Genomic DNA, 26,129 nt, shown 5'->3' with positions numbered 1-26,129 from the left:
GTGTTTAAGCACTCCATATGAGTTTTGGGATTTCCCCAGGGGAAGCCTGGGAGAGTTTCTGGTTCTGATGGTGTAGCAGAATGGCTCCTGAAACAGTTTCAGTTTAGAATAAGGAAACACTAGAGAGGAAAATCTCAATAAACCCGTGCAGACATAAGTATTGGTAATTTCTGTGTTACTCCTAAGACACCTAGTGTACTTGTCAGTTAGTGTTTTGCACAACTGTAGTGACCATACTTCTATCCCCAGAAAAACTCAGTGTTTAATTTAATGTCCTGTAGTTTATGTGAAGTATATTTTTTAATAATGGTGTTACTGTTTGTTTCATATAGCTTAAACTCAGTGTTTAATTTAATGTCCTGTAGTTTATGTGAAGTATATTTTTTAATAATGGTGTTACTGTTTGTTTCATATAGCTTCTATTTCCATGCCTCCTATCTTTAATTTGAATTTCAGTGACTAAGGATGGAGCCTTTTATATTTTTGAGAGTATACTGAAGGTATTTATAGTGTATCTGACCTTCCCCTACCTCTGCCCCCACAATCCAAGACAAGAACAGCCAAAAAAAAAAAGGTGAGGAGCTCTGTGGAGGCCATGGGTGGAGACACGAGCTGTAGTACATGAGTCTGTGAGCAGTGGGTCAGCTGTCCCTTGTGTAGAGCTCAGAATACCTGTTTTTTAATGTAGGGTTCTGGGGAGTGTGGAGCTCTGGGAGATTAGAGACAAGATTTCTCCCTTCAGGAAATAACTTTTAGAAATAGATATTTCCAGAAAAAAATATGAGGCAAGTCAATGCCTGCAATTTATCTGGATGCTTTTGCACTGGTTTAGTACTGGTTTAGTGGTGTCTGAATGCAATGAAGGAAGGGAATGAACATTTCTGTTATTGTGGAAGAGGATCATGGTGAGTGCATGATGTTTGAGAAGCAGGTTTGTGCCTGAAGCATGTGTGAGAGGGAGCCCTGTGAAAGTCAAATGGTTCCTGACATTTAGAAACCAACCCCAATGATCAGCTCCAGGTGATGAAATGGCAAAGGAGAAATTTACTTCTGTTTAAGGAGTAGAGTGTAAGAGAAAAGGAGTGTGAAAACTGGTTTGGGTTGGCAGAACCAGTGCAGTTCACCTCACAAACATGAATTAAAAAAAAAAAAAAAATCAATGTGCTTAAAAATCATACCAGTGTATGAGAGAGCTCTGAACCTCTCAGCTACTTTCCCATTTGTGAGACAGCAGTGGGAAGGAGGGAAGGAGGTCTCTCACCAGACCCTTAGCTTCTGAGTGAATTGATATCACCAAGGCCTGATGAAATCTGCAAATTCATCTATTGGTCTTGGTTTCAATTTATTTCCATCAGAAGGAAATGCCCGTGATAATTACCTACTTCCTGACAATGCACTGATCAGCCTCATGCTGCACAAGGCACTTTTACCTCAGTGATGTGAACCAGCATGGACTTGGGGAAAAAATATAATCAGATAACTTCATGATCAGGAATATATGAGTTTTTTATTCCATATTCATCATTATTCTACAGGCATTGATAGGAAAAAATGTCTGGTTTTCAGTGAAGAATTTGTATGACGCTAATGTAGCCATAAAAAGTGTTAATGGTAGGAGTAGTAATCTAGGCTGGGCAGTACAGAGTTAACAACAAGCTAGTTAGATGAGCTTCCCTGATTTGTGTAGCTACATACTTAATTCTTGGATTCCTCTGCACATCATGTGAGTGTGTCCAGGATTTTGGAAATTATTTACAACTTCCTTCCTCTTATGCCACATATATTCATAGTTCTTACTTAATTAAATGTCAGGAGACCTATGTAGCCAGAGATGTCCCCTGGGTAAAAGATACTAATGGCATGTGGTTTAAGTAGTCAATTTATAATGCTTGGAGTAGAGCACTACATGCAAAATTTGAGATATTTAGAAGACGCTGGATTGAATGTCTTCAGTTAAGGAAATGGGCTATGCATATGGATATGCTGTGCATGAATATGGTGCAAAATAAATCCAGGTCTTGCAGGAACCCCAGTGTTCTGCCTCTAATAACAGCATTACTTTAAAGTTTGTTTTCCACTTGAGTATTTGTGACATGCATTTTGATGTCTACGTTGTTTAGCCTGTGGATGGATGTGAGGTAGCAGAAGGGGTAGCAGAAGGGTTAGCAGAAGATGTTTTATGTGTAAAATGGAAATCGTGACTTCCCTGCAGCACATATGGAAAGCTGAAGCCAAGAAGGCATGTTGGCGCTGTCTGCCATCCTGCCTGCTCGCCTGGTGCAGCAGGCTGCCTCTTTTAGCCTCTCTATCCTGGGCAGCACAGCTACTCTCCCATCAGTGGTGTGTGAGGTGGGCTGGCAGCCTGGGGAGCTTGTTGCTCTCTTGACCTTTTAAAACTCTAGCAGTTACAACAGGAAAATTAAGCACTTCTAGTAGGCAGGCTGGATATAGTCCAGTGGCATTTTTATAGAAACCTTCCACACAGGGAAATCAAGGACCAAAAATCCCATTTCAGAATATTTGATATGAAGTTTCTTTGATAGTCTTTTTGGGGCAGAAGTCCTTTTTGTTTTCCTTTGTTTTCCACTTCTTTTACATTTTAGGCTGTGTGTTTATATCTGCTTGGGAATATGTTTTTGTTTTCCAGTTGATGATAATAAGTAAGATGGTTTGTTCTGATGAACAAATTCAGTAGCAGCTAATCAGAGCAAATCTATAATCTGTTCTTATTTAACATTGGCTCTCAGGAAGGCTATCACAGAGGAAAAATCCACCTCTTTGTCAAAGTCATGGACATCTATCTTCATGAAGATATGTCTTCTCTAAATTATAAACAAGCTCCAGGACTGACTAAATGAAATGCTGTTTGTTTACTTGCAGTGCATGTTACTTTCCAGATAATTACTCCAGCTGATGAATAAGAATTACAAAATCCTGAGGATAGGTAGCACACCTTTAATAGGAATCATCAATTCTTTTTTCATCAGTCTTTTATTTACACTGAAGTGGGTAATGATAGCCATGCTTCTTTATTATTATTATTATTTTATCCGTCTCTAACATGATTAATGTCTAAGATTCTGCCAGGAGAAAATTTAGCAAAACTTGGGTGTTTTCATTGCTGTAACTACAGAACCATAGGAGCCAGCCATTTTAAAAAGTTTTTTTTTCTTGAGAAATGAAAAATTAAAATCTCTGGGAAATTCTCATGTGCACATTTCATTTTACATTGTCATTTACAACACAGTGGGATTCTATATGTTTTAATTTAGCAATGCATAGGAATTTTTGATGCTTAAAATTCTAGAATTCTGTATTATATTTTATGGTTTATGATAGTGTTTTAGAATTCTGTTAGAGCTTATAAACCAGTCAAATGAAGTTTAAAAAAAAAGTATTAACCCCAATTCTTATTACTTTTATAAGGCAATTTCTATGTTTTTTACAAATATCTATACAGATGTTCTTATTAAAAATAAATTCTTTAAATCAAAGTAGTTTTTATTGGTATAAGAAAAGCATTTTTCTTTCAGAAATACAAACTGAGAGTGCTTCCTACTCAGCTGAGGACTACTAGACCATTACAAGAATTTTTAAGCAGAGGGAAAATAAAAGGCCAGTTTGTGGGAGCAAGGCTGATACATTAATATTACTAGTTGAGTATCATAAGAACAAAATAGTATTTCAAAGCTATTCATTTTACTAACAAATAAGTATGAAATAAAAGATCTGTGCATGTTTTTTCCTGAAGTATATTTGCCTGAAAGGAAATTAAAAACTTAGTTTTACCTCTTCACTGAAGGTAATTGAAGTTTATTATATGTGCAGAAATGGACTTTACTAAAATTGACTTTGTGCATATCTTTACAGAATTGTTTCTATCTGCTTGTGGAGGCAGCTCAGCAGGCTAATTTTTGAGGCTAAATGTCAAATTTCATAGTTTATTGTCCTAAGACATAATTACTCTTAGAAATTCATTACACTTTTATTTGGTGTAGATTAAAACCTAAAGCTCTTTATAAAGTTGCAGAATTTTAATCCATGGAGATTGTCAGACCTCAACTAGACAGAGTCCTGAGCAATCTGCTGTGGCTTTGAATATGGTACTCTTGAGCAGGAGGTTGGACTAGATGTCCTTTCCTCCACATGTCCTCCCACTTTTTTTCTTTGATTCCACTGAGAGGATACAGACTATGTAAAAATCTTCAGGACACAAAGGAGGAATCCCAGTGTTTTTACTTCATATGTCAAAACTCACTCTTAGAAAGTTTCATCTTGTCCAGCAGTTGCCCATGATTTAGTTCCTGTTAGTGAAGGATGCTCAGCATAATTCTGAAATTTTAGACCTTTAATCTTTAATTTACTGTGATTGTTTTGCCTTCATCTGGATTCCATGTAAATATGTGGATAATATTTATAAAGTGAGATATGAAAGAGATATATATTAGATTCTTGCTCAAATACAGTCAATTTATCATATGTATCATATTGTGGTTTACCCCATATATTTAAGAAAGTTGTGTTGTTTCCCTTTAATCCTTCTAAAATGGAATAATTCATATTGTATGCTGTAATTCTGTTATTCATTATAGACATCCTGGCAAGAGCATGGGTGGCCTTCAGACATGCTTAAGTGAAATCATAAGGTTCCCTGTACAAGACCTTAGTACCATATGTGAAATTTTGATTTTGCTGATGGACATTTCACTTGAACTTGACACTGGGAAAATGCTTTTTTCTTTTAAATAACCATCACATAGACCTATTTCCTGATAAATCACATAGACTTATTTCCTGATAAGCTGCTTTGCCTTCTAGGAGGTTTCCTTTGCATGCATGAATGTTACCTCTCTCCTCTCCTGCCAGCAATATAGATTTGTAAGGAAAAACTAATAATTCAGCTCATTCATGTCTTTTTAGTACTAAATAATATTCTCATCACTTTGGATCCAGAGGTTCAGTGGAATTTGCAGGCAAGAACATCTGGGAAATGGTCTGGATGGGAGTGTCCTGGTGTGCTGAGGGACAAAACATAATTCAGCTGATAGCATTTCCTATAGCTGTTTTTGCCTTGTCACCACAGGAATAAAATTTGAGATATTCCTATAATCAAATGCCTCCCAGTAAAATGCATACATTTTTAAAAAAATCCAAACACTGCAAATTTTGCTGTTTATTTTAAATAAACCTGGACATCTGTGTCTGTAAGTGTGGTGGGAGAGATTAGTCCTGCCAGTTACACAACGTGTTTTGTGGATCAGCTTGACTTGTAACTATTGAAAGTGTTGTCCTTGCACTTCTCTGGTAGATTTTATGATGTGAGTGCAATGCTATTCAACTTAAATAAGATCTGTTTTAGCATAATCAAGAGAGGAAACAAGAAGGAACTTCTAGGGAAATCATAGGCTATGATGATTTTGAAAATTACCAGGAATAAAAAACACTGACACCTTTTGAAATAATGAAAAGATTCAGGTTTGCAGACAACTGACAAAACATGAGGGGTTATAAAAGAGCACACTTGTGTTACTGTGCCGGCTTCAGCAACAAGCATTTCCTTTTCTTCTGCATGAAAGGAAACAATAAGCCATGATTCTTTTTTTTAAGCATTGTAAAGTTAAAAACATTGAAGAGGAAGGGAGATGCTAACTGTATGAATTATTGCTGATCATAAATGGAATAACTCTTACAGAAGGAATAATGGAAGGAGAGCAGTGCAAATCAAGAATGATGTTCTGGTTTACTTAAATAAAAATATTCAATATTTTGTAACAAGTGTTTCAGCCTAATTGAAAGCAGTTAAGAATAAATGTAAAATTTTAAAAAATGGGATAAATAAGGTACCAAATCTCTTTCTTTTTCTCCAAAGTGGGGTTTAGCTGGCATAATATTGAGAGGCAGGAGGATTTCTTGCAGTGTGAAAATCCTGTCTTGAATTTAATGTGACTTCTGGCTTTTACCTGAACAGGAAATCTAGCATTGTCTGGTGAATCTTTGAGGGGTTTGGAGTGCAAATGTATTTGAATTGTGGTATAGCAGTGCATATACAATCTGCTGAATGGGCCATAGGTATGACCTAGGAGAGGTGATGCATCTTGGGTTTCTTTAGCATTTTTTAGTTTTTTCCCATCCATGCGCATTTTGAGGACTCACTTTATGTAAATCAGGGTGATCACAGAGCTCCTGCTAAATGCTGGAGAGCAGGAAAAAAAACAGTAGTGGAATTAGCTTTCTACCTGTGTGCTTCAATTCAGAAGCCCAGAACTGCTGGGTAAACCCAAATAACATTGAGGTAATTTTTTTGATTTTTTGGTATTTTTATAGAGTATTTTTCATCCTATAAAAGATACCTTTCTGCTTTTGTGATCTCTGCTGCTAAACTGGAGAGTGGCAAGAACTAGCAAAAGTTCAGAAAATGCTCATTGGCCTGCCATCCATCTCCTACATGCCTGAAATACTCTCTCTAATTTCTCTCATATTACTCTGATATTTGTCCTCTTGAAGCTTTGTCTATCTTTGCTGCTTTGTCATGGTGCTCATCCTCTGGATAATCTGAATGATGCCCATTATCCACCTACCTACATCTGGCTGCTCCTTGTTCACTCTATCTTTAGGACTCTCATCCAAATACGAGTTTCTTTCCTAATTAGCACAGCAGAGTGGCAATCTCAGAGCCACCTTTGTCATATTCTGGTCACTCAGTGGGAATCCAGCAGTGACAGCAGCAGAGCAACAGCTGATACATTTGGGTGGTAATTCCTCAAGCAGAAACTGGTTAAACCTTGTAAACTGGAAGAAATAGAACTTTTAAGTGAGCATAACCATATGAATTTAAGGAGAAAATTAATTTCATTTCCAAACAATGGATCAGAGGAAAAAGCAGGCTCTAGCCAGTGTTGTCGGGGATGACATAGGCTTGTTTGTATTTCTTTGAAGAAAGTTAGCATAACATACTTTGAGACCTTAAGACTTGTAGAACTGGAGTTTCTGTTCTTGTGTCTTTCATCACTGCAGGTACTGGAGACTCATTTGTAGCCAGAAACTTGCAAGGATTGTGTTGGAGGAAATCTCTTTATCTGAGGGATTTTAAAAGTTGATTGATCCTGGTAGCACATTAATAATGTCACTTTACAACAAAGTGAGGTACTGCTTGTATTAAAATTTTTGAACACGGTGACTGTTGCACAGCAAATCTAAAAACAAAGGTTTTCCAAAGGTGTATTTTGTCTCTTATTGAGAAGAATCCTCATGTATTTCTTGTTGCAGATTCTTTTGAAACCCCAAACTCATGATTACTTTGTGAAAAGCAGTACAGGCACTCTATCCAGGGGGATGATCACAGCATTCATTAGAACATAGCTGCTTGACTGTGACCGGTTTTGGTGCCCCTACAGAAAGATGTGGATAAATCAGAGAGAATGATTCAGGGAGGCCTGCCAGGATGGTTGCAGCTGGATCGCTTGACTTGCAGATACAGCCTGAGGGAATGGAGCTTGCACAGCCTGGAGTGGAGATCCCTCAGCATCCACAAGGAGGTTATCAACAGCAAGGAGCTAGGCTCCTCAGAGGTGTGTGGGGCAGGGCACTCAAACATGTATTTTCTGCCGGTATTCAATATTGCAACAATAGATGAAAGAATAACCAGTGGTATATCCTCTCGAAGAGGAAATGGCTCAGTGAGGGATATGATGTAATGTGCTCTCCCGACCCAGGCAAAGTCTGTTCTGGAGCAGAAAGAATGTTCCTGATGGTTCTCCTATGGCTGAAAACCAGAAAATGCTTGGTCTTCTTGCAATAATTTTAGAAACTTTATTTTAGTTGTTATTCTGGAAAGTATTTGTTGTATTTTTCCAACCTTTGAATGTCCCAGAATACAAAATATATTCCAACACTGAATTACAAAAGATTCACCACACCATTTGATGCTTTTATGATTTCCTTGATTTTTTTCTTTTGGAATTCATTTATATTTTATTTCCTTTCAGGTTAGCATCTAACCTAATAAGGTTAGCACAATCTTCATCAGCAAGCACATTTCTGTTTCCATGTTGTCTAAAACATACCCTGCCCTTTTAACCCTCCCATCTTCATTTAAGCAATCTTATTTCTAGTGTTAGCATAAATCCATAGTACAAGGTCTGTTTTATCTATGAGAAAATACATTTAGAAGGTACATTAGTATTTTGTACTATGAGATGGTTTCCTAGAACCTTTTACTATTTTTTTGTTGTAAACAAGTACTGTATATACTCTTCACATTCTTGCATTGCCTTGCAGATGAAAAACAGGGACAATAACATACAGAGGCTTCAGTCTTATTCCTTAGTGAAGAGATGGGGATAGTGCTCTAAAAATGAGCAGACTCAGAATCACAAACTGTCTCACTCTCCTTTCAAAGCACAGTTGGTGGAGCTGTGCAAGCAGTGACTGCCGTGTAGATGGAGATGGGATAATCAGGCGTGTAGTGCTTCCTTTAGCTTGATACCCTCACCCACTCTGTGTGGATGCACTAGATCAGGTGACTTTTAGAGACAAATCTAAATGAGCCAATGGATGTGAACAGTTGGCATTATGCAATCTATACATTAACTGATGTATTTTTTGTTTAGAGCAAAAAACTATGAAAATATATGCCGGAGAAAGGGAATTTTTCAAGATTAATTTGATAGGTGATAGACAAGAGGTACAAAACGCCTTTCCAGAGATATTTTCATTCATATAAAGTATTGCAGACTGTTGTATTCTTGAAATCAGATGACAGTAATTGTAATGTGTAAATAGTGAAAAAGGAGCCTCATCCTGTTGGTAAAATCCCAATAAGTTTGCTTTGTTTTATGCTAGACCTGGTGGGTAGGTAATGGGTAAAAAGAAACAGTCCTGGTATTTTTCAAGGAGTCTTTGAGGATGAAGACCGAAGCAAAGGACTAATACCTGAAACCACAAGGACTCGTGGTTTTGACACTCTTAGAAACTGGGCTTAGATTCAGCTCATTGATGAGGATGTATTTTTTGTCATGTTTATATTCTGAAATAAATGATGCCAGGCAATGCAAAGCTGCTTACTTGGTGTTTCTGGCAGTATCAAAGAGAGGAAGACTACAGGTGCTTAAAGAGTCATTGTGTCTGCAAGAGATACCTGGGCTGAATCACAAATGAACCTGTGTTTTAAGGGCTTGAGGTTTCAATGAGGGAAATTTAATTAATTGCTTAGTCTTCATATGCACAGTTTAACAAAGGTGTTGGTAAGAAAACCTCTCCTAATCTAAGCAGTGAACAAATGGCAACGTTGTATGTCATGACAGTCATTGAATGTTGTTAACAAGAGACCATGACTAGAAATTCAAAATTCCAGTAGCAGATGATCTGGAAAATAAACTTATCAGTAGACAGCTAGTGTATGACAGCAGTTTCTTCAGAGCATATGATTGTCATACACTCGTTAAGAGATAGCAAAAAAGATAGTTATTTAAACAGACAAAACCTGTATTTATGGTATAAAAATTAAGGGTAGCAAGCAAAAATATGTATAAAAGCAGTGGTTACCTTTGAAAGCTGACAAAGTTTGAGAGCTGGAACTTGAAGCTGTCATTGGCACACCTGAGGATTAAGGGACAAACAAATAAAGCAGATATAGGGCACTCAGCTAGGATGATGACACTGATGAATTATTCTTTAAGGAATTAAGGGATAATTCTAAATCGTCCATCCTTGTCCTTATGGGGGACTTCAACTTGCCAAGTATTAACTGGGATCACTACTAAGCTAGCAAAAACAGGTCCAGAAGATTCCTAAAATCTGGATGATAACTTCATGTTAAAGGCTGGCTGGGAAAGATGCCCTCCTTGATTCGCTGCCTGCTAATGAGAGGATCTCATGAAGTTGTAGTTGGTGACCTTTTTGGTGACAGACCACAAAGCAGTTGAGTTTAAAATCTCTGGTGACAGGTGGAAAACTGCCAGCAAAGCTTAAACCCTAGATATGCTAGATGTGAGGGAATAAGATGTCAGGCTGCTCAGGGAACTGGTGAATAAGGTTCCCTGGGAAAACACTGCTGGAGATGTTGGGGTCCATCAGTGCTAGTTGCTCTATTGGCACCACCTCCTAATGGCACAGGAGTGGGCAATTTCAAAATGTCAGAGGTGCAGCAGGCAAGGCATTCCTCACAAACAGGTGTTGCACTGACACGAAATAACGCACGCATGCATGCTAAATGCAAAAGAGGGAAAAGAGAGCAAGAGGAGGGAACTTTATTTCCGACCTCGCAATATATAGGATTCCAAAAGTGACAGTGGATTGGAGGATGAAATTGCCACCTCTCCAACCACACTGGTCAAATCACAGTCCATCAATTCTCTCCTCCCACAAAGAAGAATGCAAAACAACCATTATTTACATGAACAATGTGAGAAACTCCAGTAGAAATATGTAAATATCAGAAGGCATAGAAAACTTATAGAAGAACTTTAAAACTTTTAAAAGAACAGGATTACAAACAGGGACATAGGAAAAGCAGAGTTGTTTAATGCTTTCTTTGCTTCAACATTGATGATGGGCTTTGGGGGTCCCAGAGCCCTGAGCATGAATGGGCCATGGCTGTGAGAATGATAAACTCCCAGTCAGCTCCAAATTTGTGCAGGATGTGTGCCTGTCAGTCTGTGGGGCTTGATGAGATTCATACAAGAGTCCTCAAAAATCAGTCCTCTGGCTGATGTCATTGCAAGACCTCTCTCAATGATTTTTGAACAGTCTTGCTGATCTGGGGAGGTCTCAGTTGACTGGAAGCTGGAAAATGTCCCAGTTTTCAAGAAGGGCAAGAGGGATGGCCCTGAAAATTACAGGCTTGTCAGTCTCACTTCAGTGACTGGTAAAATTATGGTGAATATTGTTCTGGGAGTTACTGAAAACCACCTAAAAGACAATGAATTGTTGATCACAGCCATAACGCTTCTTGACAGGAAGGTCCTGCTTGACAGACTTATTTTTCTCTTATGATAATATAATCCACCCAGTTGAATAAGGGGAGCCAGTTGATGAATCTTTTTTTATTTCAGTAAAGCTTTCAATGCTGTCTCTCACAGAGTCCTTCTGCACAAGATGTCCAGCTCACAGCTGGATAAACACATCACTTGATGGGTGAGCAGCTGGCTCATAGGTCAGGCACAAAGGGTTACAGTGAATGGAGTGACATCAGACTGGGGATCTGATGGGGTTCTGGAATCTAATGGGATTCTGAGGTTTTACAGGTCTCTGTCTTAGAACCAGTTCTCTTCAGCATCTTCATAAATGACTTGGACACGGGGCATACTGATATACTGAATAAGTTTGGTGATGACACTAAATTGGGATGAGCTGTTGGCTCTTTTGAAGTCAGAGATGCCCTGCAGAGAGATGTTGGTAAATTAGAGGGCTGGGCAATCACCAACTGTACGAAGCTTAAGAAGAGAAGGTGCTGGATTCTGCACCTGGGATGGGGCAACCCTGGCTGTACAGACAGAATGAGAGGCTGGAGAGCGAAGCCATGGAAAGGGACTGGGGGGTCCTGGTCAATGACAAGCTGAACCTGAGCCAGCAGTGCCCTGGCAGCCAGGAGGGTCAACCCTGTCCGGAGGGGGCATCAGGCACAGCAGCACCAGCAGGGTAAGAGAGGGATTGTCCTGCTCTGCTCTGCACTGGGGCAGCCTCACCTCCAGTGCTGGGGTCAGTTCTGGGTACTACAATATGAAAAAGAGATTAAACTGTTAGAGAGCTTCAGAGGGCAACCAAGATGGTGAAGGGCCTGGAGGGGAGCTGTATGAGGAGCAGCTGAAGTCACTTGGTCTGTTGAGCTGGGAAGATATTAAGGGGAGACCTCATTGCAATTACAATTACAATTTCTTTGGGGGAGGAAGCAGAGGGGCAGACACTGATCTTTTCTCCGTCTTGTCTAGTGACAGGACTCAAAGGAATAACCTGTAGCTGAGTCAGGGGAAGTTTAGGCTGGATAGCAGGAAAAGCTTCTTCACCCAGAGGGTGGTTGGGCACTGGAACAGCTCCCCAGGGAAGTGGTTGCAGCATAAAGCCTGACAGAGTTCAAGAAGAGTTTGGAAAATGCTCACAAACAAATGGTATGATTCTTGGGGATGGTCCCTTGCAGGACCAGGAGTTGGATTTGATGATCCTTGTGGGTCTCTTTCAACCCAGCATGTTTTATGGTTCTGTGAAATAGTAAAATACGTAAGAGTTTGCATAAGCAAATGTAAGCATATGCTTAACATCACAGTTTTTAATAAGGCAAAAACTTAATAAGAAAGCAAGCCCCCAAACCTTCAATTTTTTTATCTGGAGTAGATTAAAAATGTTAGATTTGAAAACTAGGTAGGACCTGTATGTATGGAGATCAAAAATAAAATTCAAGGAAAATAGTCTTTTTTTCCTTCAGAATTCTCCACTGGTAACAGAATTTCATGTTGAATTTTCAAGGAAGCTATTTTTAAGTATGCAGAAAATCTTAATGACTTGAACCAAAATCCCAGATAAAAATATACTGACGATCTGGAACACAGAATCTAAATTGGCACTTTTAACTGAGCTGAGACAAATTGGGATGATGGTTGCCATGCTTTCCTGCAAATTCTTTCCTTTTCTAGCTTTCTGGTTTTTTGTTGACATCCCAGATGTGTTTTCCATTTTTCCTGGTTTTTTTTACTGTCCACTTTTAATTTCATGGCTGACCCAATCTTTGTCTTTCTGTCTGTGCTCTTATATCATCACATAGCATTTTATATTCTAAATTATTTGCTTTCTGAGTTGTCTTTCTGCAATTTAATATCCTATCTCCATGATATTTGCTGCTTGTTAATAAGAACAGTCAAAAGTTATATTTCCATTTTTCTTTAAAACCATTAATTTTTAAGCCCCTTCTGTTCCAGTAAACATCAACACAGGTCAGCTTGTTGTTACTAATAAGTCTGACTTACCTTCACCTAAGATGTTAAACATATGATCAAGTTAACAGAGTTTTCAAAAGTTACCATGAGTCAATAAATCTGTGTTAATATCCATGTGTGTGCTGACCGTCTGAGACAAAAGTGAGATGATTTAGGTTCATGCTGCTTGCAATCATTTTCTTGGTGTATTTTTCTTCCTTTGACATCTGTCTCCAAGTCATTCCACTGGCAACATGTTAGTTCTGTCACTGCTCTGGCTTTTCTCTACAGCTCAAAATCATTAATAGTTTAGTGTCATTCTCTAGAGCCAATTAATTGTCTCAAAACATCAAATTCCATTTATTTTCTTTTAATTTGGGGGATGTTTTTGCTTCATTTTTTAAAATTCTCAATGATGTGATTATATTATTGATAAGCTATTTTTAAAGGAATTTGGAGACTGCCTTCTATTTCTGTCATTGCCCTCTTCCTCAAAATCCCTTTCTCTTATTTTATAAATGTGAGGATCTTTGTCAGAATGCACAGAGCTACCAGATTATCCTTCTTCAGAGGCTTTCACAGAACTAATCTCTGCCATTATACATATATGAAACTTACTTAAAGAACAACCCACTGTGGTTATGCAAGGGATGAGTCATAATGCTGGTGTTGAGTATTTAAAAATGCTTTATTTTCTATTGCATTGCTACTGTGATCCCTTTGTTACTCCTTTGTTGTTTTTTCTGCTCAAATTCTCTCAGCCTTTAGACTGCATGCTCGTTTAGGCAGTGTTTGTCATTCACTTTGTGACTGCAGTGCCAAGCACAATATGGTCTCAAGGAGTCTTAGATGTGTTTTGGAAAAAAACAGGTAAACTAACACACCAGAGCATCCCACAGATTTGGGAAAAGTTTAGCTCTGACAATGAGAGTTCTATTTGTTTGCTAACTAGGATGAGCTCTGCAGCTGCCTTTTTGCATAATTTCAAAGATTTTCTGAGGAGTCTCCATGATAAGACCATAATTTCTCTAAAAATACCTACCCATTCCACTTTTTCTTAGTGAAACAACATAGAAACAAACTTTTAGGCTAATATCATGAAATGCAAGTGCAAATGTGTGGGTTTGCTTGGTGTGAGGGGTTATTTTGGTTTTGTTGTTTTGATTTTTCCTGATAAAGTACCTCGTACAGCTGTTTACCTGGTTCTTGAATGCCAAAATCTAGTCTTTTGCAAACCTAAAAAAACTGCTTTCAGGCAGCTGTTGATTGGAGTAGTGCCTTGACAACATATTAATGGAGAGCTGGATGCTGCCATCAAGTTTGCCAAAGTCATGTTAAGGGTAAAGAAAAGACTGATTTCCTTTATAATCTTCTTTTTAATCACATTGCCACCCTAAAGCTCCCAGCTCTTCTGAAATTTCAGTCCTGTGATTTGAACATCTCCCATGGCTGTAGATGCCATAGCAATGCCACATTAGCTCTAGAGAACAACAAAACCATTCTAATCAACATTTGGTTTGGTTTTTAAATGCAAACATTGAGTATTTCAATGCCTGAGGTAGGAGCTGGTAGCCCTCCTTGGATAGTAATTGTCCATTTACATGTAAATTTTGTGGCACTGCACTTCAGGGAGCATGCCAAGAACCAGGGAGGACATCAGGACTAGACTTTGCCAGGATGTGAAGCATCCATGACCCATACACAAGAAATTAAACATTTCTGTTTGGTAGAACCTTAAAGAATATATGGACCCTCCTTTTTCCATTGCTAAAAGGTATTTCTACAGTTTGTCATACTTCAAATATATCTTGCAAAAAATTAATTGAATTAAATTTTGTTGTTCTATAAATTCTACACTCAGATAATTAACATCCATATAATATTATATACTATTCTCAGAGCAGCATTTTGTGTTTTCTTCAACATAATTCAAATCAATGACATTGTTTAGACATCTGGAGAAAACTTAATAGATAAGAAATTTTCACATTCACTGCCTCTGATCCTTCTGCCAAACTGAGGTCCCCTCTACTCATGGTGCCTTTGTGGGAGAGCTTCTGACTTCTGACTCTCTATTTTTCAGGTTGGTCAGTTTAGGGTGAAACAACAATCTGTATTTCCTGACATATTATGATGTGCCAATATCAGAAGTTTCACTTCATACTAAACTTTGACATTTCACATTTTGCCTTTGTTCTGAATCAATTTTAAAATATTTTAAGATAAATTAACATTTTATGTAAATAACTCTTTTTCTTTACTGTAGTTCATAGTAAACAAGGAGTTGCACATCACAAGGACATAATACACTATCTCAAACTGTGTCCTAGAGGGATGTGTGATGCCATCCTTACTGCTGCCACAGGATAAGAACATAAGCAGTTAACAATAACTTTTTATAAATTCTGAATACTGAAGTGATTTGTTCCTCTTACTGGCACATTGAGGCCTGAGCTTTCCATATTCAAAGTATAAATCAAATGAAGACATAAAGTAATTTATCCTTTTGAATTTAAAAGTCTCATTAGCATCAAGTGAAGGAAAAGATGAAAAATATCTTTAAGAGAAGACCCCACTGCTATAAATTAAAGGTTTTATATGTGTGTGCAGTCACATATATTTCCTTATTCCTAGTAAAATGTCAATGCATGTTTGCTTACTGCTTCCTGCCTTCATTTAATAAATAATAATGTGAAAAGTCTTGAAGTAACTTGGTTGATCTTTCTAAGAAGTTAATTACTTCAGAATTTTCAGTAATCTGGAAAATGATCTGCTCTAATGATATCTAATTCCTAGCTGGATTACCCTGTTGAAGTTAGTCATGGTACCCAGATTGTTTTTTATTCTTTAAGGGAAAAATATAATATAAAGGCCACGACTGAACTGGTGACAGTAGTGATGGCTGTGTTATCCCAGTGAGAATTTATCAGTCAAAATCTATACTTAAGCTCCAGCTGTGCTGCTGAAAGTTAAGCATGGATAGAGAAAACTAACAAGAAAAATAAGAGATCTAGAGGCACTACCGAATTTGCCTAAATAATTTCTACCTGCAAGTAAACAGAAATAATATTAAAAAACCCTTTTACTCGAGGGACCCAATCTCCTAAAGATAACACACTACTGCAATACTAAAAACATCAGACATTTGTGGTCTTGAAGGAAAAGGAACTCAAATATGATCACATGTGACCACTAGCAGTGGTTTGTAGTTTGCACTACAAGAATAGCTCATAGAAGCTACCCTAATATAATAAGTGTTAAGATAATTGGGAAATATTTTTCAAGCATGTTACTAAAACAGAAATCTATTTTTCAAACAAACTGTGCCTATAAACCTTCAAAGTAAGGAATAAAATAAAAAGAAGAAATAGATGAAGTAATTATTCACATTAATTATCTCACTTTTATTAGATAGTTTCCCATGAAAGATGAATTGATGGCTGGAGTAACATATATTGCATACAGATATTACTGCAGCTCTTCCATATTGCAAAGGAAGGAGATGGAGACATGAAGAATTTCACAAATACTGAATTTCAGAAGCTCTTGGGAAAAGATTTTTGCTGTCCTCCAGAGTAACACAAAAAAACTTGAGTAACCCAGGAGAAGATATAGTTTCCTTGGATGTCATGAATGGAAAATGCACATCCACTTGTCATGATTTTTTTTGACTAATCATGGTGTTTTGATTATAGTTTCTGTATAGGTTTAGTTTTATTTTTCATCTTAATGTGGTTGTGTGCATTCTTACCTCATATAAAAATACTCAGAAGTTTACACAGTTAATTAAATGTAATTGTCTGCTCCTCCTTTTCCTATATTATCCAGCTGTGTGTTTCTTCCATATTCAAAAAGCAAAAAAGCTTTCAGCCTTCTCTTTGCACATAAAATTTGCATGACCATGTCTGTACCATGGGGAAAGTAAATGTAATACTGCAGTTGATTCATGCAATTTGTCGATATAATTAAAATAAATGGAATCACTCTGATTTTTTGGATGTGTGTTGGGACTGTGGCCAACACAGACATGACAAGCACTGTAAATGATCTCTGTGGCCGGGAAGACGAAATTCAAATTTTAGCAATTCTAGCCTGACCCAAAAGGCATTTTGCCCCCTTTGGGGAGATAGGAACTATGTTACTGTGCTTCATGATTTTTTTTTTAGGTGAGGACTGGTTAGGTAGCATCCATTGTGCACAACGGGACAGTAAAAGTGATGCTATGCTGCTTGGTCAGTGTCAAATATTTTGTGCTCACCATAGTGAAGTGCTGTAGGAAGCAAACACCCACACTGTCGTATGATCTGCTGTCAGACTTAATGCCTGCTCTGTTTGTTTTCCTCTTGCTTACAGGTAGCGTTGCTTCGGGGGTGGTTTATGGTACCATTCCTCATGGCAGCAGAGTGGCACCAAGGAGCCACAGTGCTGGCGGGGAAGGGTGTGGATGTGCCCTTTACAAGGAGGATTGAGTGCCCAGGGACCACAGGGTGTCCTGGGGGCTGGGACTCTGGGGGAGCTCATCACAGTCTCACCTTTCTTTAGTGCTGTGATAACATCAGTGGCTTTGTCCACAGACCACTGGTGTGTCAACTATAACTGTACTTAAACACTGCATTAAACTTCTGTCTGCTTGTTGATGCTCATCTTTTCCCACTATTTCTATTGGCAGTTGTGTCAGAAACTGTAGCGAAGTGGAATTCTAAAGAACAGCAAAATTTGACAGGCTTTGGTGATGTTACAGGACCTCTTTATATTTTCTTAACAGACAAGATATTTTAAAAATGCAATAAACTTTGAGTGTATTTTATTTTGATTTTTGCTCCTGCTCAGGAGACATTTTAGTTTTGAACAATCACCATAACTTAGCAGATGTATCTGAGCTCCTGAAAAGCAAAATATTCCTTGGAGAATAATTTTCTTTATGTCAGTTCAAAGGCAGCTTGTTAAATTCTATGCTGTAACTATTACAGGCTTCAGGAAAGAAAAAAGTAAAACATTTGTAAAGTTAAAAAATAGCTTTATTTAGACCTGTGAGTTTAGTGACAACTGTTGTTTGCTCTAATAATGGTGAAATGTAGCCTGCTGTACCACTTGTGATGGGCAATTTCATTGTTATACAGACACAAATCATGGCAGGATTCGATCATTCCTGGGATATGCTGACATACTGCAGCATGTCACTGTTCTCAGCTGTCTCTATTGGCTGTTTTTCTTGTGAATCTGAATTTGTATCAAAGGTGGGCACTGCAGTCACCTACAGTGATCTTTTTCAACTAGATTGTTGCATGTCCATCAGTAAATTGTAAACACTCCAGGAAAACCTGCCTTAGGGTGTAGCTCCCATGTCAGTTTTTTACAGGGTAGAGGGTGATTCTGATAAGCAGAACAGCGAAATTTAAGGTTTTGTTTGGCTTTTGTCATATTAGGATCTAATATTTGTGTGTTGCCGTGGTATGTTGCAGCTATTCTTTGCTCCTTTCCTCTGCTAATGTCAGAAAAAAAAAAAAATATATATATATCCGCAGTAAGCAGGGGGTTAAATTCCCACTCAACAGGCGTATTTTTGGTTTCTGTAAGGGAAATGTGAGCGGAGCTCAGCGCTTTGCAGCGGAGGGCAGCACTCCGAGGCAGAAGCCAGGGTCCGAGGGAAACGTGGCTGGCAGCAGACATCCATGACGGGAACGAAACACTGTACCAGCTCTTCCAGTTTCACAGGGACCTCGCGTTTTCCAGCTGTTTACCCTTGAGATGTAAAATGGCAATTTGGCATAGGCTAACAGCCCGGTGTGATGTGAGCATCTGCGTAAAAGGCTGCACATATGGAGCATGCCCAGTGGTATGAACAGCCTGTTACCCCACCCCCAGCCAATCTAGGAAGAGATGAAATGAACTTTGCACTTGCAAATGTCACTGAATACATTTTGCACAGGATTTTAAAAGGTTCTTTTACAAGCACTATTTTTAACAGCCAAATCCGCCCCCCAAAACAGAAAGGAAAAAGCCCTAGGTATTTTTCTGTGATCGATCTCAGTTTATGATCAGCTGAAGCATCTCTCACAATATTTCCGAAGCTGGTTTTATTTTATGTTTTCATCATTGAAGTTGAGATTTTTGGAGGTGGTGTGGATTTTCGGGAATTTTTTTGAAATTTTTTTTTCCCATTTTTTCTTACTGGGATGAAAAAATTTGAGAATTTAATTCCAGTAGAATACCTGGAAACAGTGAGGCTGGAAGCTTGAAAGGCAGAGGGAAGAGAAGGAAGGCTCTCACAGCAGAGCATGGATAGGAAAGGAGCTGTGATTCTGCAGTGCTCAGTGTGCACATGTTTTATGAGATCAGTGCCGGGCGCTGCAGCTGCGGACAGTAACTGAGCTGTCTGGCTAATGAAGGCCACCTGGATCAGGCTTCTGAAAAGAGCCAAAGGAGGACGTCTGAAGAATTCTGATATCTGTGTAAGCTCTGCATTTTCCTTATCACCTTATATTGTATATATTGCAAAGAGGGAGAGAAAAAAGGTGGTGAGGAGAGGAGAGTTGTTTTCATTCTGATTGAATTACCAGAACTCTTATTTTGTATGCAGGGAGATGCAGAGGGAAAGCAGAGCTGTCATTATTTATAGAGCTGTTCTGGCATTGTGGCTGCTTTCATTGTGGTGATACAGGGACATGTGTTGAGTCCAGACGGATTTTATTAGTTGGAAGTTGATTTGTGGTCATTTGCATGTCTTGCTGAGGGGCAGAGATGGATATGAGCCATTTGCTGTTCTGATGGGGAAAGTGTGTCAGGTAAAGAGACTGCCCTAAAATAAAAATGCATAGCAGAGATTAAATCTCTTAGCAGTGATATTGTGTAATGGTAATTATTGATACTAAATTTGCATTTTGATTATAGAAAGTACATTTGCCTGCTATTTCTGTCACTGTTTAGAGTTCTAATTTTTATGGAGCCATCCTTGAAGCTGCTGTGTGTCCTTCAGCCCTGCACTGCACCAGTGCTGTAAGTCTCCAGAGAAACTGGCTCTGCTTGCTGAAAAGCACACAAATAAGAGTGCAGAGACAGGGGAGGAAGTAAAGCACTGGAGAAGGCAGCTTCACTTTTTGAAAGTTTCCAGAAGAAAATGTTTGCCTAAACATAATTTCTTCTAAGTAAATTCCCCTTTTGGGCAGTTAGTCTCTTTTCAGGGATACAGAAGTAAGAGAAAAGGCAAGGTGTGTAACCACTTCTACTTTCTTTTTTTTTTTTTAACATCAAAGGAACTTGTGACATTATTTTCCCTTTTCTTTTGCAGGGTTCGGCGGACTCCTACACCAGCCGTCCATCTGATTCAGATGTATCTCTGGAAGAAGATAGGGAAGCACTGCGGAGAGAGGCAGAGCGACAGGCCCAGGCACAGCTGGAAAAAGCAAAGGTAAGGTATTGTTTCATGTTACAAACTCATAAAAATGCTGGGCTTCAAAGCAGGGGTTGAAACTAGATGATTTTTAAGATCCTTTCTAACCCAAACCGTTCCATGATTCTTTGTCATCTCATCCATTAGTGATAAACTGTTTTTAATGTGTTAACATATAGATTAGATCTCTTATAAACCTTCCAGACAGCGGTTGAAAATATACACTCCATGAAAAATCACTTAGAATCAGTTTCTTAGCAGGCACTTGATTGACTTATGTATTTCAGAATATCCTTATTTAAATGTGTGCGTTTCTTCTTTTATTAAGTATAAGCATTTGTTGCAGTGTATAGGGTCAATGCTAGGAGTTCTTACTGAAGATGTTTCTGAAAGTTTGCTCGTGGATTGCCAGGGCACTTCATGCTTTTACAGTGTCAAAAATCAGACCTCAATTGAACATCCTGTTCATCTCCCTTCAATGAAGGATCAGTCCCCACAAGTTATATGTAAATAGGGAGAATCTGTTACAAGTGTGGGTTTTTTCCTAAAGACTTCACTGACTTTACAGTTTGTGTGTTAAGTGACCCCATGAGTCATTTACTGTAGGTCTTCTTCAGATTTTTCCTCTCTCCTGGCAGATAGTGACAGTGTAGTAAGAAAACACTAAATGGGCTTTAAGTTTTTGCTGTGTGTTCATATATTTCCCATGAGATGTATTTAGGACTGTGAAGGTTTTAGCAGTGAAACTGATGGGCTTGTTTCTCTTTCATCTGTGCTTCATCTTTAAATAATACTGCACCTGTAAAAATTGTGCTCATTTTATTTATTATCATTCATTTATCACTTCATTCCAATTTTTCTTTTTTTGGTATGCTAGCTGCAAGATTTAAATGTATTAGCTGTTTTCCAAAATCCAGTTCTTGTTCTAATATATTTAAATACACCATTGAGATCCTTCCTTAGATCTGTCTAATCTACATTTTTTTCTCGCCTTCTCTGAGTGCCCTCCTCCATTTTGCCTAGTTTTTAAAATTCTTTATCTCCTTTCCATCTCCTATTCCATTTAATTCTCCACTGCCAGCTTCACCTCTGCCCGTTTATGTCACCTGTTTTACAAGAGCTCTTCAGAAATCTGTGAGCTACAGATCATTGCACTCTGTAGCTGATCCTGTGGTGAGGACCAGCTCTGTAAATAATACAGTACTATAATATAATGTACAAGCAGACATCTTCATCAGGCCAGAAAGCCTGAATAGGGAAGCCAAAAAATGTTTTTTTGAAAATGTAATTGTTATCTGATATTTAATAAGAGCTCCTACAGCAGCTTTTTAATGAGCTGCTGGAATGTGCCAAGTATAGGAGATACTGAACATCTCTGAAGTTGGATCTTGCTGTTCTGGGATCACTGTAGCAGAACAGCAAGATCCAACACTGAAGCAGCTCAAGAAGCAGCTCACTTCTTCCCTTCAGCCTTGTATCTCAGAGATTGCTGATTGTAGTCAGGAGTTGCAGTTTTATCAGGGGTGGGTTTTGCTAGTTTGAGGTTATTTGGCTCCTGGGAAAGATGATAAGGGCTGCCCTGAAATGCAGGTGAAGTTTTGGATTTTATCAGTAAATGCACAATCTTGAAAAGAAGAGTTGAAGTAATAGTATCTTTCAGACTAATCAGGGTAGCAGCGCAGTGCTTACTGCTGAACTGGTGCCTCCCTTAGCAATGAGTAAATCTATGCGAGTGTTGCTATGGGAATTTGGCTTACTGATGCTGGCTTGAATACATGGACAGCCCTTATGTAATATGCATGACCTCTAGCACAGCTGCCATTGTAGTTTGTAGAGAATCTGCTAGCAGACCTCGAATTCTAAAAGCTGTATTTCTATACATAAAACCAATGTTCCCACTCCAGCTGGCATGAGATACAGTCTCTAGGTCTGACACCGTCTGAAACTGTAAGACAACTTGTGAACAGTCAAAGTAGTAAAGGCACTGCCAAAACCAACCTGTTGTAACAATGGCTATTCCAGTCATAGAAAACACAAATTAGTTATTTGAATACTTTTTCCTTTAAAATAGATTAAGGCTGGAATTAGATTAACATTTTATTTCTTTAGTCAAATGTTAAAAGTCATTCCAGGATGTAATGTATGGCAATAATTTTATGTAGAGGCTGTAATAGTGTAATATTTAGTCTAGTGCAATATTTAAATTAATACTATTAAATAAAATATTATGTAAAATTGGTGCTTTTATTTGAAAGAAGTGGTTAAAAATGTGTTTAAATTAAGCCTATCTTGGTAGATGTAAAATATGAGAGGGTGTGGTTTTTTGCCTTTATTGATGGTTCAGTCCTTCACCTCCCTGAAACACAGTAAAATTAATGAAGCAGTAGCTGCTGGTGGTGCCTCCTGGCTGATGTCAGCCCCCACATGTGTTTGCCACAGGCTTCAGGTTTGCTACCTACTCCCCACGGCTGCCTTGCCTTTGCTCTGCCTGACTTCCAGGCAGAGCCAAGTGACAAAGCTGCTTTAACTTTTGCCTTTTCTCATCGTGAGAGGAAGTGTTGATCCTAAATAAAATCATTACAAATGTATTTGTGACAGGAATTAGAAGAGGGTGACACACATGAATAATACAGTGGTGGAGGAAAGATGATAGTGAATTCAGGGTAGATAAAAAACTATTGAACCATGTCACGCAGTTAATGAAAAGAGTTAAGTGACATCCATTTTCCTTTATTACAGCTAGAGAAAACACCTTAAACTGAAGATAAAAATACAGTGATAGAGCACATGATGCCAAATTGTGAGGACAATTTTAAGATTTTTAAATTTGGATTTTTATAGCATCTAAGTGCTTGTGTGACATGAAGCCGGAATGTGTCTCTTATACCTATCCAAAGAGGGAAAATAAAAGCAAAAATCTCATAAGGAAATGCACATTCTGGCCACTTTTGTATTTATTTAATACAAGCTTCTCTGGAAAATGCTTAAGCATATTTTGCTGACTCACTTTGGCATGTGACTTACTGTAAGGAAGGTGGGGCCACAGGCGCATGTTCGGAGTCATCCAGGGACAGAAAATTAAGAGGCAGCTGATGAGGTTACCTGCAGGCCAGTGTCTATTCCTGAAGGAAACAGATCTGAAGTGAAACTATTAAGCTCAAAGCTGAGATGAAATGTTCTTGACTAAAATAGTTTAGCAATATAAATGCAAAAAGCTGGGATTTATTGTTGTTTTTGGCTTGGTTGGGTTTATATAGGGAAAAAAAAATCAAGGCATTGAGGATTTCCTCAGTGTTCTCCTCACAGACCATAGCATATCCTAAATCTAGGATTAAAGAGAGAGGACCTATGTTGTGTCCAGGTAAGGTATGCTAATAGTATCCAAATCTAAGGGCTTCCAGTGGTATTTTGCTGAGTTTCCTATTTCCACAAAACCATGAGTCTTCAGCATTGACAAGCCAAAAAAATAATGATGTTAATTGTGTTTAGCACTAATAATTTTAAAACTGTCATTTCTATAGTCAAAAAAGCTTTTTAGTTGTTGAAGGATGATGATTCAAAATAAATTATAGCAAGTAAAGTGGTTTTGTTGTCCATTCCTTGCAAGCATTCAATTAAATATTCCTTAAAACATTGCACCAAGTGAGAGGGATGAGATCAAAGGAAAACTGAAGTACAAGTAATAATAAGAACTTTCAATCCAGTACTAGTTGAGCTTAAGTTTTTACATGAAAAAGGGGACTTCAGGAATTTTTGACCTTCTCCAATTCTGGTCAAATCAATTCAAATATTCCATTGATTTGTTTTGCCACAAGTGTTTTATACATTTTGATTATAGTTTTTGACTGAGATATAATTAGTCAGATGTTTTGTAAACCTTTCTTCTGCAAAAGTAGCTTCTTTTTTCTCTTTTCTTTTCTTTTCTTTTCTTTTCTTTTCTTTTCTTTTCTTTTCTTTTCTTTTCTTTTCTTTTCTTTTCTTTTCTTTTCTTTTCTTTTCTTTTCTTTTCTTTTCTTTTCTTTTCTTTTCTTTTCTTTTCTTTTCTTTTCTTTTCTTTTCTTTTCTTTTCTTTTTTCTTTTTCTGTTATTTTATTTTTTTCTCTTCAGATTTTTATATTTTGCCTTTTTCCCTCCCATGGCTTTAGAGCTCCTTATTCAGAAACCGTTTCAAAAGAGATCTTTTAGAAAATGATTTTTTTTTTCAGGTATTTCCAGTACATTGGGTACTGAAAGTGCCAGTTAATAATTCAGGTTCTGTTTCTTACTTGGGACTACTATGGGACAGATCTTTGTTCTCTGTTAAGGATTGTTTTCAGCATCCTGTGGTCCTAAAACTTCTTAAATGACTGTCAAAATCAGATCATGACCTATGAGAAGTCAGTAATTGTGTTACTAATATGAAATCTTAATTCCCCTCAACTCTGCTTTGTTTGCACTCCGCATAATGCTCCACTGCTAGCATCCTTGTAGGAGAGTTGGTAAAACTTGAAATACATGTTCTTCTAGTTTTAAATGCCATTAAAATAATTTTTTATGTTGCGAGGGTGAACCACTGAAATTTTGATACTAGATATTCCTTTTCTGGGTCTGAGGCAATGATATAAGCTGTCGCATTTTGCTTTTTTTGACATGTGCTGTAGTAGTGGTGATGGCTTGTGACTGTGAGTAATAATGCAATGTCTTAAATGTAACGCATTGCCTCCATGCATGGTTTGGGGACCACAGCTTTGAAATGTGTAGCAGGCTGGGATAATGCCTGCATAGCTCTGTGAGGCTGAGGGCATGAAAAAGATTGTCAGATGTAATTATCCAGTGCAGTGTGCCAAGACTAGTTATTTGAGTATTTATTCACTCTCAGACAGGTTTCACAGCCTCAGAATGACCCCACGCTGCTAGCGGGCAGCTGCAAAGCTACTTGAGGTATGTCTACTGAAGCTGCAGTAGCATTTTTGACAGGCCAGAAGTGCCCATCTCCTTGATGTGCATCCTTATATTATGTCAGCTTGTTCCCTCATGGACATTCTTTCTATTTTCTCTCAATTACCAGAATGTCATGGTGCTGAACAGCACACAAAGCTATAGCAACACAGGATGGTACTGTTAGCTGTTGTGTGTGGCGATATTTTTTTCACTGATTTCTTCTCATTTCCCCTTATGTTTTAGAATATTTTTATTGCAGGTAACCATTTAGATCACTAATGGTTGTGTCATAGTTGCTGGGATCATGTGAAAGCTGGCACAGAGGTCTAGCTGGAAAAGGAATGAGTTGTTGATCCCAAAGTACCGCTGCAAATCTGGTTGTTGCTTAGCTGCAGCTGAGTTCTGCATTACTGGATCTGCTCAAATAATGTTACAGATATTATTTATCTTCATTAATTGCTGCTGTTTTTTCTTGAGAGTGTAACACTGGGATATAAAGCATCTTCCTTATTACTCTCTGTATAGTTTTTTCTTGGATGTATTCGCGATCTATTTTGTCTTCAACTGAAGTGTATGTACTTCTTCTACACTAGTGCCTGCTATTATACTGGTTATTTCCCTGAACAGTTTATCGCTTTTTACCATTGGGCTGCATTGCTGGGGCTGGAATTCTTTCTTCCAATTGGTTCTCACATAACCTGGAATCAAATATCCCAGAGACAATACCATTTCTAATTAGAAGACATCTGTCATCTCCCATTCATACCATGATTAGAGTGATGAAATATGTTTACTAAGTAGCATTTCTTCTTCTGCTTCTTGGGTTTTAGTAGAAAAAAAGAGTGCAGGGATATAACACAGCCTACATTATATACCTAGCTGTAGATACTTTAGTATCTTGGCTTTCTTCCCAT

At 38.0% G+C, this 26,129-nt stretch overlaps 1 protein-coding gene across 11 annotated transcripts in view; it reads left to right on the top strand.

Annotated features, from left to right (window-relative positions):
• The window catches only part of CACNB2 (calcium voltage-gated channel auxiliary subunit beta 2), a 244,665-nt gene that overhangs the window by 140,691 nt on the left and 77,845 nt on the right, over positions 1-26,129 (top strand). For 5 of the 11 annotated variants that reach the window (XM_030264566.4, XM_030264561.4, XM_030264567.4 and 2 more), the window contains one exon: positions 20,194-20,313. In XM_030264566.4, coding sequence (XP_030120426.1) covers positions 20,194-20,313 — 120 coding nt within the window. Of the gene's footprint in view, positions 1-18,497; positions 19,358-19,543; positions 19,691-19,940; positions 20,114-20,193; positions 20,314-26,129 lie in introns of those variants that run through there. The other 6 variants (XM_041714390.2, XM_030264568.4, XM_041714391.2 and 3 more) reach the window with 6 other exon arrangements.

Source organism: Taeniopygia guttata, chromosome 2 (genome assembly GCF_048771995.1).
Source record: "Taeniopygia guttata chromosome 2, bTaeGut7.mat, whole genome shotgun sequence".
NCBI lineage: Eukaryota > Metazoa > Chordata > Aves > Passeriformes > Estrildidae > Taeniopygia > Taeniopygia guttata.
Note: the sequence above shows the minus strand (reverse complement) of the source record. Positions and strands in the feature narration are given on the sequence as shown.